The sequence below is a fragment of the Meles meles genome, chromosome 7, assembly GCF_922984935.1.
Source record: "Meles meles chromosome 7, mMelMel3.1 paternal haplotype, whole genome shotgun sequence".
In the NCBI taxonomy this organism is placed as follows: domain Eukaryota; kingdom Metazoa; phylum Chordata; class Mammalia; order Carnivora; family Mustelidae; genus Meles; species Meles meles.
Window position 1 is genome coordinate 135,858,402 of NC_060072.1, and position 27,409 is coordinate 135,885,810.

At 39.7% G+C, this 27,409-nt stretch overlaps 2 protein-coding genes across 13 annotated transcripts in view; one reads left to right on the forward strand and one right to left on the reverse strand.

Moving 5' to 3' along the window:
* PDSS1 (decaprenyl diphosphate synthase subunit 1) overlaps positions 1-11,858 on the forward strand; it is a 54,724-nt gene extending 42,866 nt beyond the window's left edge. For 6 of the 7 annotated variants that reach the window (XM_046011173.1, XM_046011174.1, XM_046011169.1 and 3 more), the window contains 4 exons: positions 1,845-1,925; positions 2,032-2,145; positions 8,293-8,373; positions 11,402-11,858. In XM_046011173.1, the coding sequence (XP_045867129.1) occupies positions 1,845-1,925; positions 2,032-2,145; positions 8,293-8,373; positions 11,402-11,542 (417 nt within the window). In that variant the 3' untranslated portion in view covers positions 11,543-11,858. Of the gene's footprint in view, positions 1-1,844; positions 1,926-2,031; positions 2,146-5,738; positions 6,158-8,292; positions 8,374-11,401 lie in introns of those variants that run through there. The other variant, XM_046011171.1, reaches the window with a different exon arrangement.
* The window catches only part of ABI1 (abl interactor 1), a 127,295-nt gene continuing 111,549 nt past the window's right edge, over positions 11,664-27,409 (reverse strand). For 2 of the 6 annotated variants that reach the window (XM_046011178.1, XM_046011176.1), the window contains 4 exons: positions 24,762-24,935; positions 21,610-21,696; positions 17,582-17,767; positions 11,664-13,818 (listed from right to left, as the gene is read on the reverse strand). In XM_046011178.1, coding sequence (XP_045867134.1) covers positions 13,643-13,818; positions 17,582-17,767; positions 21,610-21,696; positions 24,762-24,935 — 623 coding nt within the window. In that variant the 3' untranslated portion in view covers positions 11,664-13,642. The remainder of the gene's footprint in view (positions 13,819-17,581; positions 17,768-21,609; positions 21,697-24,761; positions 24,936-27,409) is intronic. The other 4 variants (XM_046011179.1, XM_046011180.1, XM_046011182.1 and 1 more) reach the window with 2 other exon arrangements.

A 27,409-nucleotide genomic window follows, 5' to 3' on the forward strand; every position in this document is an offset into this window, starting at 1 on the left:
TTGTGTTGCGGTAACCGTGAGCACGAGTGTGGAGTGAGGAGGGGGGCGTCCTCCTTCTGAGCGCGGCACCGCCCCGGCCGCCCGGGTCTCGTCTGCTCGTACACTCAGCCAGGGTGGTGGATAGCTCGACTCTTGCCGGAGGTTTTAAATTGCCTCGCACGTGGTCTCCCAGATTATTTAACTTGGTTGGAAAGAGGACCCCCTCCCTGTAGCAGTTACAAGGTTATTATTCACTCCAGGAAGTGGCCAGCGGACCTCTCCTGACGCGCACATTGTCATCGGTGGGCATGCAGGCAGGCATGACACGGCCCAGGCTTCCTCGCGTCATCAGAAACATCCTCATGGCTGAGCACGTGGTGGGAGCTGCTTTTAGTAGCCACGGGGCACGGACACTGCCAGCTCCTGTTTCTGCACTCGGGAGGAGGAGGAGGAGGATTAGCAATAACGGCCAACTTGTAGTGTTAACACCAGATGCCAAGCACCGTGCAGAGGTTTAAAAGTTGCATGACACGCATTCTTGGCAGCAGCCCTGCCAGCTAAGGGCTTTGGATCCTGGTTTTACAGAACCGGATGTGAAATACCAAGGAATGCACGGAGATCACGGGGCATCCCGGGGCGTGAGTGCGCCCCTGACTGCGGAGCCCCCCTCCACCCCGACTTCGGCGCCGCTAATGCCTGAGCTGACTGGGCCCCGACCAGGGGGCCCTTGGAGGCAGGGACAGACGTCAGGAGACGGGTTCATATCGGTGACCCACTATAGGCAGGACGCTGATGCCATCTGGCTGTCTCGTGCACTCAGTGTAGACATCTCCCCTCCAGGGGAGTCGATGCCACTCCCGTTCCGTGCTTTGGGGGTTTACCCAGTCTTTGTTTTCTGGAAATGTGGCAGGGCCTGCTTAGCATGCTTAGCAGAGCAGTGGAAATGCACTCAAGTGGACAGTGCCAGCTAGGTTTTTTTGAGTTTTAAAAAGACTTAGAAGAAGAAAAAAAAGATTTAGAAGTCCTGTTTCTCCTACTCTGAAAAGGAGGGAGGGCTTCTAAGCAGTTAGTTACTTCTTGCATAAGAAACAAGCCACAGGACCAGTGAAGACCCTTTGCTAATGAGAAAACAGTATTTGTCTGAAGCGTGAGGCTGGAGGCTGTTATGTATCAGGAAATAACTGCGTTTGAGGAAAGAGTGAAATCACCAAAGATTATTAAAAGAAAGGAGCTACAAATGAGGAAATAGTGTGATCGTGTGTGATTAGAGCAGATGAGATAGCTCTTCCTAAAACAATCATTCTTCCTAAATCAATAGATTTTAAAAAATGGATACAACGTTTAGGCCAGGTTTGCTGCGTGCTGAAAGCAGCAAGAAAGAGGTCTTATCCCGGGAAAGGAGGGGTGGAGGGTAGCTTCCCTAGAATGGAAGAGAACGATCTGCCATGGAGGCTGAAATCCTTCCATTGAAAACACGGGTATGGGCGCCTGGGTGGCTCAGTGGGTTAAGCCGCTGCCTTCAGCTCAGGTCATGATCTCAGGGTCCTGGGATCGAGTCCCGCATCGGGCTCCCTGCTCGGCAGGGAGCCTGCTTCCCTCTCTCTCTCTCTGACTGCCTCTCTATCTACTTGTGATCTCTCTCTATCAAATAAATAAATAAAAAATCTTAAAAAAAAAATTTAAAAGAAAACACGGGTATTGTGTGCGCGTCTGGTCTCGCTCTGGCGGCGGGATCTCCTGACTCTGCGTGTGATACGGACTCACCTCTCGTGTTCGAGGGAGTGGGTGTCTGCATCCTTGCATGCAGGGGGAGGCTGCCTTGCTAGTTGTCAGCAGCTTATTCCAGAATTCTCTCTCTGCTTCAGGTCTCCGTCCTGGGATGCCCAGACCCAGTGGTGCACGAGATTGCCTATCAATACGGAAAAAATGTGGGCATCGCCTTTCAGGTTCGTCCTCTGCTTTTTAGGAACGTGGCCTGTTGGCACAGTGGGAAGGGCGACAGTGACACCCAGGGTGGCCGTGCTGCTGACATTGCTTGTTTTCATTCACTAGCTCATAGATGATGTGCTGGACTTCACCTCGTGTTCTGACCAAATGGGCAAGCCAACGTCAGCGGACCTGAAGCTCGGGTTAGCCACTGGCCCGGTCTTGTTTGCTTGCCAACAGGTACGTTTCCCCAACTCCCTCAGACACGGAGCTTTGTATCTTCCCGGCTCGGCCGATGGGAAGGTTCAGATAAGGAAGATGTGGGAAAGCATTTACCTAAGAGACCTCAGATCTGGAGTTGATCCTGACTTCTGTGACTGAGATGAGTTATGTTTCTTCTGAGCTTTCTCTGCGCCCGTACCTGTGACACTGAGCATGAACTGTGATGGTCTCAGAGGCACTTCACAGATTAAATGCTGTATGCATTTAAGGCAGCATTATGAGGATTTCCATATATTTTAGGCACTGACAAGGGGGATGGTCTCCACATCTTGATTATGGGACTGGACTTGGGGTGTACCTCAGAGCCCCTTAAAAAGGCACAGGAAGGGCCTCCGAGCATAAGAAATTCTGAGGAATTCTGCAGTTTTAGAAGTTTAATGAGACGTGCTCTCACAGAGCCTCGGCCATGGCCTCAGAATGTCAAGAAGTGGGTGGAATGCACTGCTAGAACCACATAGTTCCTTCCTCAGATGGAGGGACTGTCCATTCAGGAAGGAAGTGAAGCTGCCTTCGTAGTTTCTTTAGCGCTGATGAAAGCTTAGGAACTTCACGTGCTGCAGGGACTGTGAGGCAGGCAGACGTTTCCAGAGCCTGCTCTGGAGCCCGGCCACATCACTTGGGGCTGGGCCAAATGTGGTTTGCAGTAAGTGGGACATTGGCTGGCATTTGGACATCTTTTTAATAGATTTTCATCTTTGCAGTGTATTTAAGCCAGTTAAAACTTAGCAAAGAAATAAGGTGTTCATCACCATGCCATGAAATTAAAAATTAGCTCTTTGGTCTAAAATTTTAGTAACTTTTAGTCTTTCCTTTAGTCTTTCTGAGATTTTTGCCTCTGTTCTTTCTCAGAATTTACAAAGATAAACTATGTCTTTCATAGAACTCAGTGATTCCATTATTGAAACCAGTGACCTTGCTTTTGATCAATTTCTGGTCCAAGAGAGGAGAGATCATCTTTTTTTTTGTTTGTTTGTTTGTTTATTTGACAGAGAGAGAGATCACAAGCAGGCAGAGAGGCAGACAGAGGGGGCGGGGGAAGAGGCTCTCCGCTGAGCAGAGAGCCTGATGGGGGGCTTGATCTCAGGACTTTGAGATCATGACCTGAGCTGAAGGCAGAGGCTTTAACCCACTGAGCCACCCAGGGGCCCCAGGAGAGATCATCTTTTATCCACTGTGTAGCAGAGCCATAGCCTGGGTAATTTTCCTTGGAGGAAGCTGATGGCTTGGGGGGTCTGGGCCAGGACAACATACTAGTGGATAGCAGTCAGCTGAGGAACGAGGGGTCCAAACACAGATGCTGGATTTTAGAAATATCTGTCCTCGCAGAATTTGGAGGCAGAGATGAGAAGGAAATGGCGTGCTATGAATGGGTCCTTTCTCCTATGGAGACTCACTTGCCAGCTCAAAACTCAAGGAGAATATTAAAACGTGTGCTAAGTTCTGAAAAAAACTTTAGAAAATCCCCTGGTATATGTTAAAGCTGACCAAGGACGTTTTATTTTTTACCATGAGCCCACATAAAAGCAGAGGATTCACGAGTCATGTCAATGGAAAGGCACGCCCGAGGCTGGAAAGAGCAGTCACCGCCCGCATCTAGACAACTAGGAGCACTGGTCTGTCTGCTCCCAAGACCCTGGTTAGGAAATGCGAGTGAAGGTTCCTTGAGTGAAGACAGGTTATCAGGATGACTGAGGAGCAGGTCTTTTCTGAAAGGAGCTTGCAGTCTACCAAAAAGCTTTGGGCGTCATACTTTTTAGAAATCGTAACAGTTACAAGTAATCGCCGTGAGCCCCCGTGACACTAAGAGCTGAGTCTGTAGGAGTCTGTGAGATGACCGAGGGCCGGTGCCTGTCCTGCTTGAATCTGCTTTCCTCCACACAAAGGAGTAAGGAGTCATTCTCCCGTAAGACACGGCGGGTCAAAGTCAGGAGGAAAAATGGATCACTCCTACGCATTAATTACTGAGTAATACATAAGAGATTAAAAATGCTGGTTAAAAAAAAAAGGCAAGGAAAAGGAACACACAGTAGCTTACAGCGTCCCAGACCGCGGTGCTACGAGTGTCTCACTGGGAAGTGCGGCATCACGAGGCACCCACTCACCCTCCCCAGACAGCGTGTTCCCATCTGCCCATACGGCAGGGGAAGGAGTGAAAAAGCTGCGCACCGCGGCCTCCGAAAAGGGAACACACGGGCCCGGCGGGAAGTGACTCTGGGCAGAGCTTGTTTCTTAAGCAGACTCGCTGTTCTGTCCTGTGGCACTTAAGCCAAAGTGAGTCAAAACCGTTTAAGTTGTTTTCAAAGAAAACATCAAGTTTAGGCTCTGTTGTGGATGAAACTGTCAAAAAAGGGGATTCTTGGCCAGAAATGTGTGAAAAGATTTACAGGGCCAGAAGTGATTTTGAGTAAAACAGATTCCAAAATAACACGAGACTGTGCAGTGTCTCCATTTTACGAAAGTGCGTTGTTCTCCTGGTTTGCAAAGGATTCTTTGATACATTCTCTCTACTCTCACAGCTCCTCTCTGTGGTAGGTATTATGCCCACTCTACAAGTAAGAAAGCGATGCGCAAACTTGGCCAAAGTTAAACACCTGGTAAATGGCACAGCAATTACACACCAACTCCTGTAAGACCAGTGTTGCTTTCGTGCCACGATGTCTGATTCTGGCAGCGTGGACGCTGAGGAGAGCTTGTCTGATCCCCCGTGGGGCTTCCCGCAGAGCAGGTAACTCGTGTGCTCTGGACCTGGGTCGCTCCAGAAGAGCCTGTGTCGGCTCTCGGGACCGGTCACTAACCTGCCCACTTAGTGGAGTCCTCGTGAGAGCTCTGTCATCTTTTTCCGTAGGTGGGTGAGTTTTGTCTGCCAGTTACTTCAATGAGTCTTTGAATTTTTCCATCTGAGAACACTGAGTCTCGACCACAAGCAGCTCTGGGAAACCACTTACCCTTTTCCACCCAGCTGTTGTTTTGAAATAGGAACTCGTTGGACCCTGCAGCTTAATAGAAACTCCCTCTCTTTGAGTTTACTATTTCTGACATCACTCTGAAGAGCTTTCTGGATAAGTTAGTACAGGGGATTTAAGAAAAATTCCGGGATTTCTGGAGGGGTCCCGGGATGACGGTGCCCTTCCATCTGTGTGTGTTCATGGATTTTCTGTAAGAACAGAAACGTCATGGTAAATCTTTTTTTTTTTTTTTAAAGATTTTATTTATTTGACAGAGAGGGAAATCACAAGTAGGCAGAGAGGCAGGCAGAGAGAGGAGGAAGCAGGCTCCCTGCTGAGCAGGGAGCCCGATGCCCTGCTAGATCCCATGACCCTGAGATCATGACCTGAGCCGAAGGCAGAGGCTTTAACCCACTGAGCCACCCAGGCGCCCCCGTCATGGTAAATCTTTAAAGAGTATGTAAGTTGGATCTTGAGCTCTTCAGAAATAAAATGCAAGTGTTTTTTGGGTTTGTTCTTTTTTTATTTTTTTGGTGAGATTACATTTGTTCTCAAATATCCTTTAAAAGATCTTTTCCTTTCTTCTGTTTCTCTTATTTGATAAAGTCACCAGACCCAAATGTCAGCCTGTAGCCGCACTTCCAGCTGCCATCAGCAGCCCCTGCACCAGCTGTCCTGGCTTCTGTTACTGTTGACTAGCTGTCCCTTAGTTACCCAGGTTTTGTGTGAGTAATCTCGCTACATTTCTTGATCACCTTTCTAGTTTAGTTTAGTTTATGGGTACATTTCACAGTTAGAATGCAATTTGTCCTACTCTTTTTTTTTTTCCTAACAATTTATTTATTTTAGAGAAAGAGAGAAAGCCGGGGGGAGGGGCAGAGGAAGAACCCTCAAATTCCCTCCTAAGCGTGGAGCTTGATGCGGGGCTCCCTCCTACCACCCCAGGATCATGACCTGAGCCAAAATCAAGAGTTGGACATTCGACTGACTGAGCCACCCAGGTGCCCCTGATTCGTCCTATTCCTTTTTTTTTTTAATATTTTATTTATTTATTTGACAGAGATCACAAGTAGGCAGAGAGGCAGGCAGAGAGAGAGGGAAGCAGGCTCCCCGCTGAGAGAGAGCCTGATGCGGGGCTCAATCCCAGGACCCTGGGATCATGACCTGTGCCAAAGGCAGAGGCTTAACCCACTGAGACACCCAGGCGCCCCTGATTCATCCTATTCTTAAAAGGTCTCCCTACCCTCAAACTAAAATAGCCTGGGCAAAAATTTTCTTATTTCTCATGAAATCTGCAAGCAGGCAACTGTTGTTCCCGTTAACGCTTCTCATTTCTTCTCCACATCGCACACAGTAAGGGGACAGAGGAATGCCTGGGTCTGTCCTAGGGGAAGAGTTTGGTATTTGCATATTAAAATTGCACACACTATATGTTTAAAGGAAGGATGTAGTCACACTCACTGCAAATATTTTCTTCAAACTTCGCTTTCTCGATATTTTTGCTAATTAAAGGAGTCAGAGAAACCGCACAGTCAGCGCATTTTACCACCCTTGCTGGTACGGCGGAAAGAGCTCATATACCATAAACAAAGTGATTATCCCAGATGCCCAGAACAGCGTCCTCTCACCTCTGAGGATATGGCCTTCCAATTTTGGAATGCAGTATTAAGACAAATGCTTACTTGATTTGACTTTTTACCACCAAAACTGATTGATTTGAGCTTCCCGATGTGTTTCCTATAAAACTTACTCTATTCTTAAACGGCCAGTAACTAAATTACCTGTTCCCATTTAAGAACTAACCGTCTGCTGGCCTTCACGTTTTCTGAGCATGTGAGCCGCCTCTACGTGTTTCGAACTTTGTTCTGACACGTACTTTGCTCTGAAAGGAACACTCTAATTCATCTGTCGTCATCCGGTTGAGGTTTTTCTGTGTGTGCCCTGTTTTTTCTTCTAGGGTTACTAACACCGTGCTGGTGGTTGCAGCACAGCAACTTCAGGCTGACTGCCAGGGAAAATCTGGCAACTGCTGTAAGCACTGATGTGTCCAGAACCAAACAGACCTCACCTCTTGTATCATGGCGCCAGAAGCTGTTCAAGCTAACGGGTGTCCGCTCGTTTGGTTAAGCTCCCTCACGGCACTGAGGAGGAGGTTAGGACCCACAGGGGACAGAGCTCACTCAACTCCGGAGGCTCCAGGACGAAGGCTCTGACTAGTCTAGAGAGTGAAGGGACCTGGTGTCCTGACTTCCTGGTTGTTAATGGTGACGATGCTCCTGAATTGTCGCTCCGTCCTGCAGGGCAGAGCTTATCTTCAGTGTACCTGCCTCCTTTGTTCTCTCAGTGCCACAGCTTCACTCTGGTCTTCTCTGTAATCCACTACAGTAACGTGACCGCCCTCTCTGCCTCCTCTAATTCAGTGGCTCTCAAACTTGGCTGCACATTAAAAACACCCGGAGTGCTTTTAAAATCTTGATGCCCAGGCCAGACCCCGGCCCTGCCCCCGCCAGCAGAGTCCGGATCCTTGGGAGCAGATCCAGGCAACCATAAGCTTCCCGACCGACTCTGGTGTGCAGTCAACGTTGAGCACCTTCTGCTCGTCATACCCTCTGCTCAGACGTCTCAGTGGCTTCCAAGTGTCACTCAGTTTAGCACTAAAAGGGTGCTTAATTCCCACCCTCATCTTGGGCCTTTGCTTCTCAGAATGTCAGCAGAATTCGTATCATCCGGGAATCTGCTAGAAATGCATGCTCAGCCCCATCCCTACTGATCAAGACACCGCGAAGGAGTGGCTCAGTAGGCCTCTAGTGATTCTGGTGCAATGTAAAGCTTGAGAACTCTGAGAGAGGGCATAAGGAGATTTAAGGGATGTAGCTTGTTCTTTCTTACTCAATGTTGGACACAAGACTAGAATAGAAAGAACACCAGAATGAACAAGGATCAGCAGCTGCCTCTCCTGAGCACCAGCTCAGCCCTGGGCCTGGAAGACGGAGGTCTCTCTTAATTCTGCTTCTTTAATTGCTACAATTTATTGCCCCCGCCCCCAAACCATCTAAACGTTTAATCACCTTTTTATTTTTTCCTGTTGTTATAAACTTAGTGTTAGAACATTTGATTCTCACAAGAGCAATAAATAAGTATTTTCCTTCTTTATGGCTAGTTCCCAGAAATGAATGCTATGATAATGAGACGGTTCAGTTTGCCGGGAGATGTGGATAGAGCTCGACAATATGTATTACAGGTAAGACTTTTTTTTTTTTTTGAAGATTTTTTATTTATTTATTTGACAGATCACAGAGAGGCAGGCAGGGGGGGGGGGGGAAGCAGCCTCCCCGCTGAGCAGAGAGCCCAATGCGGGGCTCGATCCCAGGACCCTGGGATCATGACCTGAGCCGAAGGCAGAGGCCCAACCCACTGGGCCACCCAGGCACTCCCCAGGTAAGATTATTTTATGAAGAAATAAGGCAGGAGCAGGCACAGTGCAGCAGAGTCCTTTAACCAAATAACAGAACAAATTTTAGATGCAAGACCAAGTGTGGTCAATTGTTGATTTGACAAAAACTGAGGAAGAGAAACTTGTATGATTCTTTTTTCTTCTAGAACTCTTTCTGAAGACTAATTTAAGTGGTCTTGGGTAAGGTTTGGATATTAGGACTTTTTTAAAGCTACCCAAGTGATTTTTTTTTAAGATTTTTTATTTATTTGACAGAGTCAGGCACGCAGAGGCAGGTGGGGGCGGGGAGCGGGGAGCAGGCTCCCCGCCGAGCAGAGAGCCCGATGTGGGGCTCGATCCCAGGACCCCGGGATCCCGAGCCGAAGGCAGAGGCCCAACCCACTGAGCCACCCAGGCGCCTCTACCCAAGTGATTCTAATGTGTGGCGTGGGCTGCGCCTGCTGGTTTGAAAGCCGACTTCCCCAGATCCACCGGCAGCACCGCTGCCCTGCGGTCGCCCACACTGGCCTCCTGGTGCAGGCTTACCTTTGGCACCACCAGGTTATTGGGTGCGCACAGCCATCACCTCAGTGTGGGCCATCCCCGGTCCCTCCTAGAACTGCCATCAGTGGTCACTCAAGAACCCCCAGAGGCCGACTGTTTCACCTTCAGGGGCTGTAAGCTTATTTCAGATATACTGCCACATATCCTCAGAACTTTCCTGTAGAAGCCACATCTTTTTGGGTATTTTCACTTTCAGTAACTATCTTTCAAGAATGAACTCTTTCCAAAATCTAAACCCAAAGTTATATGGAGCCAGTAGATCTAATGAGTGAGATGGGTGAGCAGTTTTTAGTAAGCGAATGTGTGGTTGCATCTATGGTTAGTGCAGTCCTTCCAATAATTACCTTTCAGATTTCCAAAAGGCAAGACCCCCTCCAAAGGATATACTTCTCTTAAGTCTCTGTACTGCTAAGCACCATAATGTGCCCCCACCTCTTTGGAGGGCAGTCTGAGGTACTGTTCGTGACTCGGGAGGACTGTAGCTGGTAACAAGGTGATGTACCTGGGAGGGTTTCTGCTGTCAGAATTACTGAAGGCGGAAGTGGGACTGCAGAGAGGGACAGTTAACTGTCGCTCTTAGCAAAACAGTGACGAAGATCCAGCAAGCCTAGACAGACGTGCATTTAGAAAGGTACAAGAATGTTCTCTTAAATTCTCCAAAGACCTCTAAATCCTAACTCCCTTCACCCAGAGCTCCTTCCTAGTCCCTGTTCCTTCATTAAATGTGAATGAACAACTAGGATTGACTTAGAATTACTAAACACATTGATGAAGTTTGGTGAGTGAGAACAAGATAAACAGAAATACTCAGGGCAAAATACAGATTCGGGGGTGAAAAAATACCGTATTCACGGAATAAGATATTTTTCTAAAAAAAAAAAAAGTACAAGCTCAAAGAATTCTAAATGGTTGTGAAAAACTAGCTCCAGAGGAGGGTTGTAACATGAAATGAACAAATCCTTAAAAACATAAACAGCAAGAGAAGAAAATGAGAAAAGCTTTGAGAGGATCAGTACGATGAGGTAACAGGCGTTTCAGGAAGAGAATCCAAAAAGAAAATGAAAACGAGTGGTCAGAAGAGTTCAAAACTGGCTCGGTGTACAGCAAAAACCCTGGGCGCTACAAGGCAGTAGGTAAGGCCTTCCAAATGAGGAAACATTCTAAAGCTAGAATTCTATGTCCTTTCAAACCATTCATTGAATAAGTCCTCATCCCGCTTGCACTATAGAGTTGAGTTCCAGTACCCATCCTCTTGAGTGATCTGTGGATGTGTTTTAGTAACAACTTGGAAACCCCAAGACAGTGAAAGCTGTGAGCCCTTGTGAGCCCTCCAACCAGCGGCATGGGCTGCACCTGACAAAGCTGCTGGGGATGGCCGCGGTGCAGCTGGAAGGCGGTCAGTCTTAGCAACAAACAGGGTGATAAAGGCGGTAGAACGATCAGGCAGTTACATTCAAAAGTGGGATTCGGTATACTAAGGTAAAGCAAAATAAAATGCATCCTATTTCGTATCAGTAAAGTGCAGAAAATCAGAGGCCTTTCAGAGTGACGTCCGGAATATTCTACTCTGAACGGCAGTGGGCCCGTGAGCTTGGAATGACGGGGAAGGAAATGAGGTGACCGCACATGACCGGCTTCTGTAGTAAACATATGTACATCATGGAAACAGTGCTTTATAGTATTAACGTTCAGATTTTAGAACCAACAGGAAAACATGGCTCCAGAAGAGAATGCAGATCTCCGTAGTGTTAAAGAATAGAACGCTGGTATCCTCGAGATAAAGGAAGTAGCTGGTGTTACATGAGGACACAAGTACTAGAACTGAAGAGGGTAACAGAAGTACCGAATGGGGAGGCGTAGGGTGGCTGGGCTCGATCTCAGTAGATAATGACTGAAGCTGCTAATTAAGACATTCAAACCAGCAGGTAAAGCTGGGGTCTGCGGAAGAAGGGAACTGTTGATCTCCATCATTTGTGCTTTATTATGTATATGTTTGTTTTTAAAATTTAAAATGTTATCACCTAGAAAGAGAATACTTAAGGAAAGTAGGTGGCTATTTGCTATTCATGAGTTAGCTGCTTGGCACACTGACGGAAGACAAATGTGCTTCCGTCTGAGGAAGGTGCCTCAACGCAGTAGGCGCAGAAGCTGGAATGCCGAGCTGGGAGAGAGAGCACTTGATCATGACAGAAAGACATTTGAACCGGCACAGCAAGAATTTAAGAGCCGAGCAGAGAGTGAGGCGTCTGTCCTCTTGTTCTTTACCCACCAGAGCGACGGTGTGCAGCAAACCACCTACCTCGCGCAGCGGTACTGCCAGGAAGCAGTCCGAGAGATCGGTAAACTTCGACCGTCCCCGGAAAGAGATGCCCTCATACAGCTTTCAGAGATCGTACTCACGAGAGAGAAATGACAACTCTTTCTGTTACTTCTGGCAGCTATTTTACCAGACCGTGCCTAAAGAATTTTGTGACATATTCTTTGCTTCATGTGCAGGTAACCAAAAATCATTTCAAAAAATCATTTCAACCTTATTGATGGGCAATTTTTTTTTATTGGCAAAGTTTTTCAGAAAACTTTTTAAATGTAATTAAACCATCCGAATCTGTCACTCTAGTTCTGTAAATTCTAATCGAGGTATCTTGATGGTTATATGTGGTATTGTTTACACTGTTAAGATCCACATGTAAAGCCATTACACAAATAAATAATCAATGTTAAAATTCAAATGGTTTATCGTGTTTCACCAAAGGAGTAATGGTCACAAAAAATGTGAAGTCTACATTTCAATCCACATGAGATTTTAACAGTATCCAAAATTTCATATAGGAGAATGGTTTATTATAAAAGACTGTACATAAAATTTAGACAACAGATTATATACAAAATTAAGAGAACATTCCACTTGAAAAAATGAAAAAGGTTGCTAGCTGATCACTAGTGATACTGAAATCATGTTTAAAATTAACAAAGGCAAAATGCATATACAACAGTCACATTGATTTGGTAGCAATAATGGCCTTTAATTTTCAGAAATAAATGTTCTGCACTAGTCTTACTATGCTGTTACACATCTGTAACGCCCAGTACGTAACTGTAATTTGAAATCCAAACAAATCCTCAATACACAGAAACCCACACGTGAGTGCTCTACTTGAATATCCTAGACAATATAGAATTACACACAAGGTAAGAAAAAAAACATCCCTCCAACCTTCCCTTAAATTAAGAGGAGACACACAAAGTGCATGTGTTGCATTTCAGTTATTTCAAAAGACAATATAAATCTGTCGGTCAGGTATATTCCCCGTTCACTGATTATATATGATCCACCTTTTTTCGAATTATTTTCTTAAAACATTTTTATGTTGCTAGTGCCAGGTAATGGATTAAATAGCGCCTATTCAAAAGTCAATTGCACCCACTTCTACAAAAACAACATGTAAAAGGTAATTTCCTTTCATTGAACCCAGTATACAACAATCCACTGGAAAACTGAAGGACTGATACGGCAGTCCTTAAGAATTTTACTTACAGAATGTGCATACCTTAACACATTTTCTTAGCTCTGAAAAAGTTACTTTAGAAAAGGAATTCAGCAGATTGACTTGTAAATACCCATCTCAGATTTTAAATCTGCAAAAATCGGTCACTGCCATTGGGACAGGTTGAGATAAGGCTAATATTTTTTTTCCAAGTTAATATATTGAGAAAATAGAACCGTAATTCTGCAATAAATCAGTATCTTTATTTATTTATTCATTTATTTATTCATTCATTTATTTATTTTAAAAGCAAACCAGTGAAGGAAAGGACAGAAACCTTTGGTTCACTTATGTATTTATGAATGGAAAAAATTTATAATGCAAATTCACTCATTAAAAAACTTAGGTACAAATTACAACATTACAGATAACCCTTTGTTTTGTTTCACATGGAGACCTTAGAGACTCAATTCATTTCAAGAGACCTAAGTACGAGTACTCCAAGTAAATATTACACAAATTGGAAGCATCTTGGATTTTTTTAAGTATATTTCAATACATAAATTTGTATGCATGCTTTAAACAAATAGCATATTTCAAGAATGAGAAAGTCTAAACAAAAAGTATGACCAGCACCAGGATTGAAATTTTCTGATTTTAGTATTAGTCTGACATAGCGTTAGTAACCATGCTGCACTGAACATGTAATGGTACAATCTGAATCATGATTTGTTAAATATTATACCCCACACCCCCAGAATACTTAAGCTGGTCATAAAGTTAACTGTGTAAGTAAGTACATAAGCATAATCAGTTACAGACAGCCTCTTGTATAAATTGCTGTTTAGCAATACACAAACTGCCTCTCAAAGATGTATGCTTACAGGTAGACATTCAGTTATATCAATAAAACAGCATGTCCTGAAAGTATGGGCACATTTTAAAACATTTTAAGACAATTCTGTTAACCATAATAGTCCCACAGTATGACTGAGTAATAACAACCACCTACTTTCAAAGCAAAAAATTTAATCAGTATAGTGCATGATTGATTCAACATAGTTCCCAGGGAACAGACCAGTCACTCGATTGCAGACTCCTTCATACCAGCCGTCGTCATTCTTCTTTATTACGTAAATGATTGCACCCTCCATAAATGATAGCTCATCATCCTTGTCTTTCGTATAATCATATATTGCCACAACTATGGAAAGAACAGTTGAAATGCCATGGTAAGTGCACTATTTCCATCATTTAACGGAATTTTTAAATGCAATGCCAGTTAAATCAATAGTACAGCAAAACCAACTATTCGTACAAATACTGTTAATTCTTATATTGGTAAAAACAGGTTAAATCAGTGGCCAACCTTATGCCTCAATCACAGTTTGGTAGGACCAAACTGACAACTTGGCTGGAGAAAAGTCCACAGTTCCAACCAATCTATCCAGGAAAGATCCCTGAATTTTCATATTTATTAGATGTTTCAATTGTTAAATATCGACTAAGTGCCAACCACTGCAAAACACCATTTTCCAAAATAGGTAGTGGGCAAAGCTACAGAGCTAATCAGTGGGTAACAACCCAACCTAATTTGGAAATGATGCACATCCTGGGAGGTCGATCTCACCCTACTCATCCACAGAAAATATGCATGTAATTTATGGAGCCATCCATACCTCGATGGCTTAAAAGAGTATTTACATATGTTAAAGGTCAACGGGATATTTTTTTAAGGGGGAAACAAAGACCCATTAATTAAGACTTAGAGAACAGTTTCCAATTCTGTGGTATTTGATTATTTTGAGTTCAAAATGGTCATTTCCTTTATAAACAGTGCTGTGGAAAAGACAGTCATCAAAACATTACTAGTCATCCAAACAGGTTTATAAATTTAATTGTTCCTTCATTCTGCCTTTATAGCCTGATAGTTCTGAAGTTATATGTAATTTTCAGTATATGTGAAATGATATGTGACAGAGATGTTCATTACTTCGTGTTCTTTTTTCTTAAACACTTCTTATGGCACTTAACATATTCTGGAACTTGCTTTTCCCCTGAGAAAGGTAACTTCTCCTTCTAAATTAGTGAATTATAATTCACTGATTTAGTGAATTAGTGAATTCTGAATTAGTGAATTATAAATAAGGAAGAGATCTAAAGTACTGATCCATGGCACCATTCACAAAATTAAAATAGGCAGCCTTTTTTTCCCTTTACAAAACCATATTAAGTAAACTCAAGTCCATTCTCCTCCATTTTAATTCTGCAGCAGAATCACAGTTAAAGGTCACTGACCTATCCAGTTTCCAAAAAACCCAAAAACATACAGAATAAATAGTACTAAATTATTATCCTGTTATTACTTTTGGCTATATAACCATTCAAGAAAACAGACTGATTACTAGAAAATCAGTAGTAAGGAAAATACTACAATAACTTAGTTAATATACTACTTATCTGTCAATTATTTATTGTTTATTAGCTTTGGTAACATTAATTTCTTTGTATTCAGAGTCACAATACGTTAGAGTTTGGGTGTGTAGAGAACTTTCAGACTGATCTTGACAAAAGCCTGATACCCTCAAAGTTAGGCAGCAGAATGAAAGCTTTTTTTCCCTCATGGTTTTAGTTCTACTTAGACAAAGAGCTGGTAATTGTACGGAACCCAAATCCTGTAAATGAATCCTAGTCATACCCAACTTCCCCTCCCCAGTGCATATACATTCTCTCATACAGTAATCCTTACTGCTGAGTACTTAATCATTAACAATTCAATGTCCACTCCACTCTCCAGAATCCTAACTCATACAAAGAGCTAAACTCCTACTTCTACATGATAAAAATTTGAAGACAGTTACCTAGTTCCCCTGCAATCGTCTCCTCAACTTAGAAACAGTGCTTTCAACTGTTTCACGTTATAGGTGCACTTCCTAGATATTTTGTCTTCTGATACTCTCCTCTTGACATTCCAATTTGCACGATCTTAAAATGTGGTACTCAAAAGTAGACGCAATGTAGTGTAATATAAATGGATATGATCAGATTGGTAAATACACCAATATTTTATATATATATATGTATACATTGTGTATATATAGCTCACAGTTCAATTAATGTACTCTTAAGAATTTGGCTTTTGGAACATTCATGTCATACCGTTGATTAATATATTCAATGAAATTTCTATTAAACCATCTTAATTCATCTTGTGATTATAAAGATGACTATTTAAAAAGACTTTAAATATAATCCTACTAAATCTCAACTCTCTGACGTGGACCACGGATCAGCAAACAATGGCCACTGGCCAAATCCAAACCATTGCTTTTTTGGTAATTTATTAAAACTTCATTTTATCTGAACATGGACACATCCGCCCGTTTAAGTACTCTCCCTGGCTGCTTAAGGGCTGCAAGAGCAGGGCTAAGTAGCTGTGAAAGAAGAGACTGTATGGTTGGCAAAGTAAAAAATAGTTCATTTTTGTAATACAAACGTATCAAGTTATTATGTTGTACACCTGAAACTAAGAGAATGCTGCTGTGTTAATTATGTTTAAAAAGTTAACAGTATTTATTATCTGGTCTTTTACAAAATGTGTGATGACCACTAAAGACTATTATTTCAACTTGTAAAGACATTTTGTAATTCTGTTCTATTGCCAAGTGTCTTAACCACTGTATCATCTTAAATTTATCAATTTTTATTAGTTCCATATTAATCCCAATTTAAAGTTAAATTTGCTTTTCCAAACCAGGAAATAAAGGTACACAACTCAAGACTACGTAAGTTTATCAACCTCAATATAACCACCACATATCTCTAAAGGCAGAGGAGAATCTAAACATAGAGATATATTCAAGATTTCCTGAACAGTATGTAGAATATTCACTGTTGAAAAATATTTTAAAAGGTACAGCATAGAGAGTGTAGTCGGTGGTATTTTAGTAGCTCGTACAGCGACAGACGGCAGCCACACTTGTGGGCAGCACAGCGTAACCTACAGAGAAGCTGAATCATATGCTGTAAACCTGAAACGAATGTAACACTGTGTGTCAACTATACTCAAAAAATTTACACACACAAACACACAAATATACACACAGAAGGAAAACAGCAAATTCCCTTTTAGCCATGTATTCAAAGCCAGCGCAGGAGAGCGCTGCCGTCTCGAGCTACAGCTACTTGTTTAACGTCAGTTAGCCGAGTAAAGGCCAGTGCGAGGGAATGTGTTTCGAAAGCAATCCAATGTGCTTAAACTACATTACAAGCGTTTTCAAAACTCAACAAACACAGATTTTAAAACAACACTGAGCTGGATGAAAAAAAGCAAATAATTCTCTAAAAACGGGCTTTCTTTCTTACCATGGTTTTCTTAACACATAAATTACAGTGAATGTCAGGTAATTTTGACAAATTTGGATGTTAAAGTTATACATAATTTCATGAAATGAAATTCTAGTGATTATCTTCTCTTTTACAAGATCAACTAACTGAAAACTTTTTAATTGAGGCTCTTTCTCATGATAGTACCAATTTATTTTAAAAATATTTAGATATGAAAGTTTCTCTTTTTAAGAGCTTAGAAATTTTGTTTTAAGTCTTTACTAATTGTGTAGCTTTAGTAAGTCATTTAACTCCTTTAAGTAAGTCGTAAGTCATGTAACTCATTTCTGTGCCTTATTTGTTTCATCTATAAAATGCAAACAGGCAAGTTCATCTCCAGCTGGAAGCCTATGTCATTTGAAAAACCACTTCTAACATCGTAACATATTTTTAACTTAAAAAATAAAGAGCATCCCCTTACACTGGAAATGTACAGGAAATAAGGCTTAACTAAATTATGCTGGCTGGTAAAGCTATTCAGAGGGTTGAGAAACATGGACTAGATTAGTTCTTCACAGCTCTCAAATTCTCTAAGTAGGTTAAATTTTCTTTACCTCAACTCAATGATGACTGTACCTTACCTTTCTCAATATAATTCTTGGGGGCCCAAGCAGGATCCCCATCTGCATATGGATCATTGTACTGAACTACTGCAGCCTCTTCGTCTTCATAATCCACCGGAGGTGGTGGCGGCGGAGGTGGAGAGTCATCAAACATGGGAATGTCATCTGGGGGAGGCGGTGGCGGTGGGGTTGGACTATCAGCAACTAAAAGAATTCAGATAATTGATTTGAATCAAAAATCAGTAAATGAAAATTCGTAAGTTAAAAGAATTTAGTAAAGCTCTAATTTGTATATAGCATGCACTATAATAAAACATGCAATGATTAGAAATAAAAGCTTGGTGTGTTAGAGCTTCTACTAGTGAGAATAATTTTGTAGTAATAAAATGAGCTAAAAATAAGAGTATTAGAAGTGCTACAAATCAATGAATGCAGGAGGTTAGGAGACAGTGTCTCTTTTTATAAGGATTACAGGAGTAAAAAAGTTTCCTTACTCCAAGGCTCGGGTCAGAACAAATGTCGCCCTTTAGTTAGCCTACCTCCTTTAACAAGCCTTGTGTCACATTTCTCATCTGGACTACTGTAAATATTATGTATACCATCACATTTAGGATTCGATAACCACTCACTGTGCACATTCAGGTCCCTAATTTTAGCTTTTAGTTATCTTTTAGTTCCCCAGAAATAAGCCTCCAGTAGGTGGATATTTATTTTTGTCTATTTTAATCAAGAAAAAAGTTGGCAGTATCAGGTCTGCTTCTATGTGTAGGCTTTCTATTCTTTTATTTAAATTTTAACCAGAGAAATTAAATTAGAAAGTAAATAATTATAAATACAAAATCTCACTGAATATTTTTAAAAATATAATTCATAATCAACATTTTAAATGCAGAAAGCACACTAAGAATTTTTGCATTATTGCTAGTAAAACTTAAGCATGGGATGGGGGAAATTGTCTAAGAATACATCCTTAAAATTCTTAAAGTGTTGCAGGAAGATATAATTAAACACAAACAAAAAGGAACTTACATCATGTAAACCAATAATAATGACTCATACCTCAAGTTGTAGATGGGTGTTGTACATGTATGTGTGTGATTTAAATAATCAAACAATGAAATGAGAAAATGTCAGGCTAGAACTATGCTCACTGAACTACTATGATACCAGGTAACAAGTGCTCTCAATATTAAGGAATTCAAACGCAGAACACACAACTAATTCTTAATTCAAAATTCTGATCCACAAATTTCTTTGAAAGTTAAAGACATGAAAATGTTTTGACATAAACTGATACAAGGAATTCTATAATATCTGCAGGGGAGAAATTCAGAATACCAGCATACTAGCTCAAATGCCAATTTCTGGGGCTATTTATGTGATCAAAGGATGCAATCATAATCTCTTTGTAATACAGGTTTTAAAGCTTATTACTCCACCCTATTTGGAATAACGTGCTGAGAATATAACCGAAGGATCCAGATTTGAACACCTGTGGATAACAGCCCTACTTCCACAACCAGTTCAATTCTGTGGTTTTTTATTTGAGCCTGTCGGGGGACGAGGAAGACTATGAGAAAACAAACCCTGTGTAGTGATGTTCATCTTGATAGCTATCAAGCAGGTCTTTTTCCATCAAACGCTTGGATCCATTTATTTTTGCCCTTACCTTCTCCACAAAGCCTCTAGTATTACTGAGAGGAGAAGAAAATGGGTATGAATCCATCCTAACATCAAAGAGCCACAACTCCTATCCTCAATTTGGCTTAAGGTATAAATTATATGTTTGCCTGAATCCCTAAATTGCATTTACTCGTATACATAACTTACCAGTTTCATGTTTTCACTCAACTGTCTTCATGTCCAACTACCATGAATCTACACTGGTTTATCTCCAAATTATATATACACAAGAGCAGAGGTCTACTCAATCTTATGCTCTATGCATCATCCTGTGTCTAGCACCGCACATAATTACTTCAAAAATGCTTCCTGATGTTAATCATACACAGATGTAAACACATGAACTCTTTCAGGGGTTCATGTCTTAAACTGAAGCACATTTAGTAGGCTACCTGCCACAGGAAACTGCATATTTAACAGAAGAACACAAAATTCGTACTCCATAAAACATGTAAGATACTGATACATAGTTTATAATCAATCTTCCTAACATGCTTTCAAAGAAAATAGATCCTAAATAAAGCTGCACATTCTGCAGTGCAAGGAGAATAAGTGATTCCACTTTGTAAGTCTGGGGATAAGAACTAAAATAAAACAGTACCACGGTCGTCTTTAGCAAAAGCCATGCATGCCCAGAATTACATAAATACTAAATTTCTATTTAAAAAAAAAAAAAAAAAAAGAGTTGGGGTGCCTGAGTGGCTCAGTCAGTTAAGCATCTGCGTTCAGCTCAGGTCATGATCCCAGAGTCCTGGGACCGGGCATCCTGCTTAGCAGTGGGGGTGCAGGGGGTAGGGGAGAGGGGTCTGCATCTCTCTCTCCCTCTACTTCTCCCGCTGGTGTGCTTAGGCTCTCTGTCTCTCACATGTTCACTCTTCCTCTCTTTAATAAATAAAATCTTTTTTTAAAAAACTTACCAAAAATGCTAGTCAATATGCTTTGGTCCCACTAAATCGATGTTTATTATGTCTATCTTAAAGTATCCTCCCATTGACTATAAGGCTGCTCAAGTTTTTAAAACTTACAGCATTAAGGACCAGCAATTTACCCTTATTCGGTTCTTTTCAAAAAATAAGATTCACTTTTTTATATGTCAAAAGTTTTTATATAAGTTAAACATATTAAGAGTTTTCAAACAAATGTTAACAAATAAGGATGGTTTACACTCAGAAATTTCAACATTTTGGAACTACATCTTATAAAAAGCCCCTTCAATCATATATGGTTCTTAAAGGTAGAAACTTTGTCTTAGAGCCTAGCACCTAACACTGAATAAACAATTATTTAACTGGAGGAAGGGAAGAAATGTGGACAATTACACAACAGGGTCAGCAAAAGTTGAACAATGGAATTTGCCACACTGTATTCTCCTGGAGGATGGAGTAGTCGTGGGTTACACATTTGTTGAAACCATTCTAAAATTTATTTGCATGGCAATGATCCCAAATGAAGTAAATCACTATTAGACCACCTTGCCATCATAATCTCAACAGCTACTCTGGCCTAGTGTAATTCAGTAATAGTGGTATTTTTTATTTTGTCAACACTCACTCTGATCGTGCAGTTAGGATTATACATGTCTGGAACCTCAAGGTAATCAGGCAGTAATTTAGACTACTCTATCCTTATCAAATCCATGTATTCAAAAGAATTTCCAAAAGTCATTAAACTGACACGCCTGCAAGAACACCTAAAAGCATGAGATGTGCGTATTCAGAAATACTCCTCATGGGCCCGCATGTAGCCAAAACAGAAAAGGGCTTGCCAGTATCACACTCAAATGGATAACCTGGATATAAATTACTTATCTTGCAGATTCATTCTTATCATAACAACAAATATTTATATAGGTTCAAAATTATTTCTGTATAAAAATCTGAGGCTTTTACAAAGCTTTCACTAAAATTTTTATGTAACTAAAGGGGAAAAAAAACCCTGCCCCCAAAGCATAATAAATTTAATCTCATACTTTAATTTTCTATATGCTGAAGTATTTGCTGGCAACAGAATACAGAATGTCTTCTAATTCCCCTAGTAACTATTGGAAGCTGGTAGTTTTCATACAATTTCAATTTTTATCTTTCATGATGCTTTCCTTAAGAATCTGCAAAGATCAGATTTCATGTTTTAGATCATGTAAATAACATAAGAAAGTTGCAGTCTTGAAATTTATATGGGTCAGTAATCATGCACACAAGAGAAAAAACTGAAGACCGTGCTCTTCAGTTTCAAAAAACGTATCTGCACCTGTTTTCAAGATAAGATTAGCTTCTCAATAAAAGTAAGAAAATGATGACTCATCAGCCATGCATGCTATAAGGAAACAGCCTCTACTCTTGACAGCTCAGTTTTCCCGAACTTACTGTTTTCCTGCACCCTGGCCACGAAGCCTGTGAGAGGTATCTGTGGAGTCAACTGAGGCATAGGGGGAGGGGGTGGAGCAATAGATACTGGTAGCGACAACACAGTGTGGGGGAAGTAAAACAGATAAAGGAAAGAAAAGGAAACAAACAAAAAGCAGAAGTCAGTTACAAGGACCACAAACATAAGTATGCAAAGAACAGTTTGCAAATGAAACAAAACAAAACAAAAAACAAAACAAAAACCTGCAGAACCTTCTTCAACTTCAGTTCCCACCAGCCAACCTACACGGAGTTGTTGCTTAGCCAACTGGTTAATTTTTTAAAAATACATTTAATTTAACCCTAATGTTAACTGTTTGGGGAACATTTAAGTTTACCATCACACTCATTTTCATGTAATGAATTTTCGAATTCTAAAAATACTTTTAAAAAATGAGTAACAGCGATATTTCCAGGATATTTTGTCTTTACCATATCGCTATAACCTAGCAGGTAATATCTAGCTTTAAGGTAATGTTGTAAATCAGAATCCATGTTATAAATAAATAAATGTTATGTTATGGAATATATGTTATGGAATAGACATTCATTCCATTATAAAGACATACTAATCAAAGGTTTCCTTTAAAACCATTATATATCTAAATTTACACACAGCTCTCCAGGAAAAACCCTTATTACTGTTAAAACAAGGTATTTTCTAAGGTGACAATTTTATTTGTAAAGATATCCCTCCTAATTTCCTACGGAATAAGACTGCTCCACATACCATGTTAATTGTTCACTGAGTTTCATAGTAAATATTTCAAAAGTACCTTCTTCATTTTATCACTGTTCGAAATAGGACACCTGATCTCGTAACAGGTGAAAATACTCAATTATTTGCATTAAAGTAATTTATAACGAATCGTGAATAGCTGAAAACACTTCAACTTCTTACTGGAGAGGATGTAATTTATAGGAAATTGGTATCAAATGCTCACGTGGGCAACAAATGTATTAAAAACTGCAGCAAACTAGAAGTAAACATTCGCAAGTTCAGCATTTTGTCTCATTTTTAGCAAGACAGTAACTGCCAGAGATTGCTTAGAAAGTCAGGACTGACTTTGCAAAATTCAGTTTACTGGCAGTCACTAAAACATGACACTAAATTGACAGAGAAAAACAATCTATTGGCTTCCAAGGATCATTTAACCAAAAGGTCGTTTCAATTAACCCACTGTATAAATTCTGTTGGTAAGCATAAAAATTTGAAAGAGGTTCAGTATTCAAAGCAGCAGTAACTTACCAAAGCAATGTAATTGCATTACTATTCATTATATGGCTAAAATTAACATTCAATTCACTATGAAACTGGTCCTCATTGATTGATACTTTGGATGTAGAAGGCTCTTAAATAAATAAAATGTTACAGCTTTGATTTCAAAACAAACCTCCCACAAGCCTAAAAAATTTGTTTACAAACAACCCTTAGTAACTAGACATGCTGGTTAGTACAGAGAGAAAAAGAAAAGCTATGCTATGAAGATACTAGTCACTACCACCACATCTGGACAGAAGGGAAAATATGCACATCAAAACACTAAAAACATTTACATCCTCCTCGTACTACAGCAACCACCACTACCCCACTATTGCTACAACACCAACAGTAACTCAGATTGAGGGATAGTTATTTTGACACCTAATATTTTCAAAATTTGAATCCAAATTTCCTTTATAGTATCTAAAAGATATAGTCACTCAGTAATGAAAAGGTCTTATTTGAGGAACCCACCGAGCACTGCTGAAATAAAACTACACAAATTAGGTAAAATGTCACCAAAAACCCTATTTGCAGAGTGAACTAAATATCTAAGTGAGGCAAAGAAAAATAAAGAACATAAAGATGGATCTAAAAACACAACATATTATGGAAAAAAAAAATGAAAAGGTCATGAAACTACTGAGGCTAATAATCAGATAATCCATGAAATATCCAGACTCTAGTTACCTTTCATTACGAAAAGGAATCAGGGGAAACGTGAGATAAAATTCTAACAGGTAAAGTTTCTTGGTAAGTAGCCTAGATGAAAATTTTAGTCTGGAAAAACAACTGTATAAATTTGGAGATCATCTGTAAATTTTGACATTTTTGCTCAAGTGTTTTTCATTTCTTAGTTTTTTGCTAGAACACAATCTCTAGCTCTAAAATTTACACTGGAAATAAATAAGAGAACTTTCCTCTAGCTCTGCTGTAAAATACATGTTCAGAACATGCGTTATAAATAAAACCAACTTCTTAGGGAAACGGAGTACTCAGCGGAGTACTCAGTGTTGTTTTACTACTACAACATGCAGCTCTAGAGAATAGTTACAAGCGCCACATGAGAGAGTGTGCTCCAGTCTATGCCCAGTGTTTGCCTCCTGAAGCCAGTAATACTGGGCAATAGGCTCATGTCAGACGTTTTACCCTTTCTGAGTTAAGCATCTTAACATGGAAAGTGAAGTTAATGATTATCCTAAGCAATTCATACTCCCTGCCATTATATGCCAAAACTATTTGCTCATCTTTAAATATCTTTAAGCCTTTAAAAACACTGACTGCAGTTAGTGTTGAGATGTGCAATTTGACACGAAGAGAAAGAAATCAGAAGAAAATCCTCCCCAGTGTTACAGTGATTAGAGACAGAACAAGCAGGCATCACAAATGTTTTTAATGGTTTTGAACTCATTTCAGTACAGGTTAACAAGCTTCTAAGTGATAGCCAGCAATTTCATTGTATTAAAGAAAAATTTTCAATGTTCTTTCTTTCACTGCTACTAAAGTGTGTCAAACATGCCAATAAAAATAAACTCAGCTTAATTTCACTATTTTTCTTCTCTAGTTCTATTTATAGTAATAAAAATACCGTATTAAACCATTAGTTAAATTTTAGTATGTAAGTATATTCAGTAAATCTGAATTTTTTTGAAAGTGATAAGCAATTATTTTTGTGACAAGTGGTAATTCTTAAAATGGCAGGATTCAAGGACTGACTGCCTAAAGCAAAAATAAACATGAAATAGCATGGTTTCAATTGTTGTCTATCACTGGCAAGAACAACAGCTTCAAATAATTTCCTTCAAAAGGAACTCCACTGTTGCTGTACGCCTGCCAATCACAAGCTTACTTGAATTCTGAGAATAAAGTGGACCTCCATTAACATGAGGCTGAGCAGAAAATGGAGCAGTCACAGAGGGAGTTCGTCTGTATCCACCAGAAGATGTCGAGGAAGTGGTAGAGTTGTGCCGAGAAATCTGCCTGGTCATTGTGCCATACTGGGAACCAGGAGCTGAGCCCGGGGCTGCGGAAAAGCATTAGTCAAAAGCAACCAACAAAGAATTTGAGCAACATGTGACCAACGATGGCAGAACAAAGAGAGGAGGACTCTCAGTAAGAAATATTTATTGCTTCTCAAAGCCCACAGCACAAAATAAAGAGAAAAGTGAAGATAAAACACAAATAGCTGTCTGAAGTTATAAACAAAAGGAAAAACAGATATTGTGTGGAAAGCTGCAAAAGTAAAATAAGAAACATTCTTAAACCTTTTAATTTAGCAGAATCCCAAATGGTATTTCACTAATCTTACATATAAAATTTGTCCTGTATCATTTTAGAATATACAGGTTTTACCTGTGATCTATGTCTCCCCAACAAAATAAGTACCAAAAGGTAATATGAAATAGAACACATCGGTTTTCAGATGTGAACATATAAACAGTTGGTTTACAAGCTTCTTTTCCATTGCCAAATCTTCAGGAGACAGGTTAAATTATAAAATATACATAAGCTAGCATATTTCCCACATATACTGCTATATTTAAGTGAATATCTACTGTGTTAGCAGCTATAATCAAATACATATGCTAGCAGAATCATTTTTACAAGAAGCACAATTTCTAGTTTCAAAGCACCTATGTATAATATCTGATTTGTTATGTATCTCCAAACTTTTAAGAATAACATACTTCCCCTTTCACTTAAATTTTTGTAACTGACAAAACTGTAAGTAATTTTAGACTTTGTAAAATAATTTTACAATTTTAAAGCAGCTCTATGTAGAAAATCCATTACCTATCTCCATACTTGGAGGGCTTTTTCCCATCCTATACCCAAAATAATCTTCTTCTTTTATTATCATGCATACCTAGAATGACTAAAGCACTAACAGTTCAGAAGATTTTATTCAACATCATCTTTACCAACATTTCAAAAGTTTAATACTTAAATGGTTAATAAAGTTCAAAGCCTCTAAAGTTAACCATACTTTCCAAAAGTAACTTCAGGATTAATGTTAGCCCCTTAGACCCGCACAAACATCTAAGCAGACTAAGTAAAATTAGCTTATTTTCATTCAGTTGTGAAATTTAGCCTCTCTTAGAGGTCATACACAAATTATTACATAAAATAATATATATAATATGTAAAACATACAGCAGAGGTTGTTCATTTTAAAAAGTACTAATAAATTTAACATTTTGGAGCTCCCGGAGCCATAGGCAGTCACTAATTATTTGAATCACCCCCATGTTCATTTTCTAAATAGAAACCCATTTTTAAAATAATACTCTAGAAAAAAATGAAACAATATGAAACCAGAAAGGGAGACAAACCATAAGAGACTCTTAATCTCAGCAAATAAACTGAGGGTTGCTCGAGTGGAGAGGGGTGAGAGGGAGGGGGTGGCTGGGTGATGGACATTGGGAGGGTATGTGCTATGGTGAGCACTATGAATTGTGTTAAGACTGATGAATCACAGACCTGTACCCCTGAAGCAAATAATGCATTATATGTTAATAAAAATAAATTTAAAAAAATAAATAAAAATAAGAATAATACTCCATTCAAGAACCTTCATGAAGAAGAGATTTTGGATAACTAGGGCTTCCCCAGAACTAAAAAGTAAACCTTTAGCTGTTTTTAAGAGATCTCTGTAAAATGATTCTTTTATTTCTGATTTATATAAAAAGTGTAAGAAATCCAAGTTATTTTCCCTGCTGATCTTAAAACTGAAAACCAACCACTCAGTATTTCCAAACTATGCTTATTTCAGAATTTACTTTAATATTTATATGTAATAAATCACAATACCAATGGGCATATGATTTATATAATTATGTTATATACAGAAATATTAGTTATATATTAATATGTATAATTACATGGAATAGTGATATATAATTTATCTATATATATATTTTATATGTAATTTAAAGAAAAATACAATAAATACCCAGCTCCATGCAACAATGTATTTCAAGTATCACCAAAGCTTCCCGTTTTGTGCCTCCTGGATCCCAAAACCCAAAAGGTGTTTAATATTCTTTCTTGTTTCTTTTTTTAAATCATAGATATATGTAACCTTAACATACAATACACAGAGAAGTTATAAACTTTTATAATGGAGTAATTATACATGCTGCTGGCTCTTTTTGTTTTTTTATTTAAGATTCATCCCTGGTGAATATTGTATCATCCATTTTTTTCTCTTTATTTGCATGTGAGCATGCCACAATTTATCCATTCTACTGTAAGTAAACATTTGGGTTGCATCCGGATTTTTGCTAATATTAATGCTACTACTGTGAACATTCCTAAATGTGGTTCCTGAGTTTCTCTACAACATTGGTTCTCAAACTTCAGCACTGATCAGAATTTCACCTTGAGGGCTTGTTGTAATACGGACTGCTAAGCCCCCATCCTCAAAGTTTCTGAGTAGGTCTAGAATGGGATCTGAGAATTTACATTTCTAACTAGCTCCCCTGTGATGATGATGTA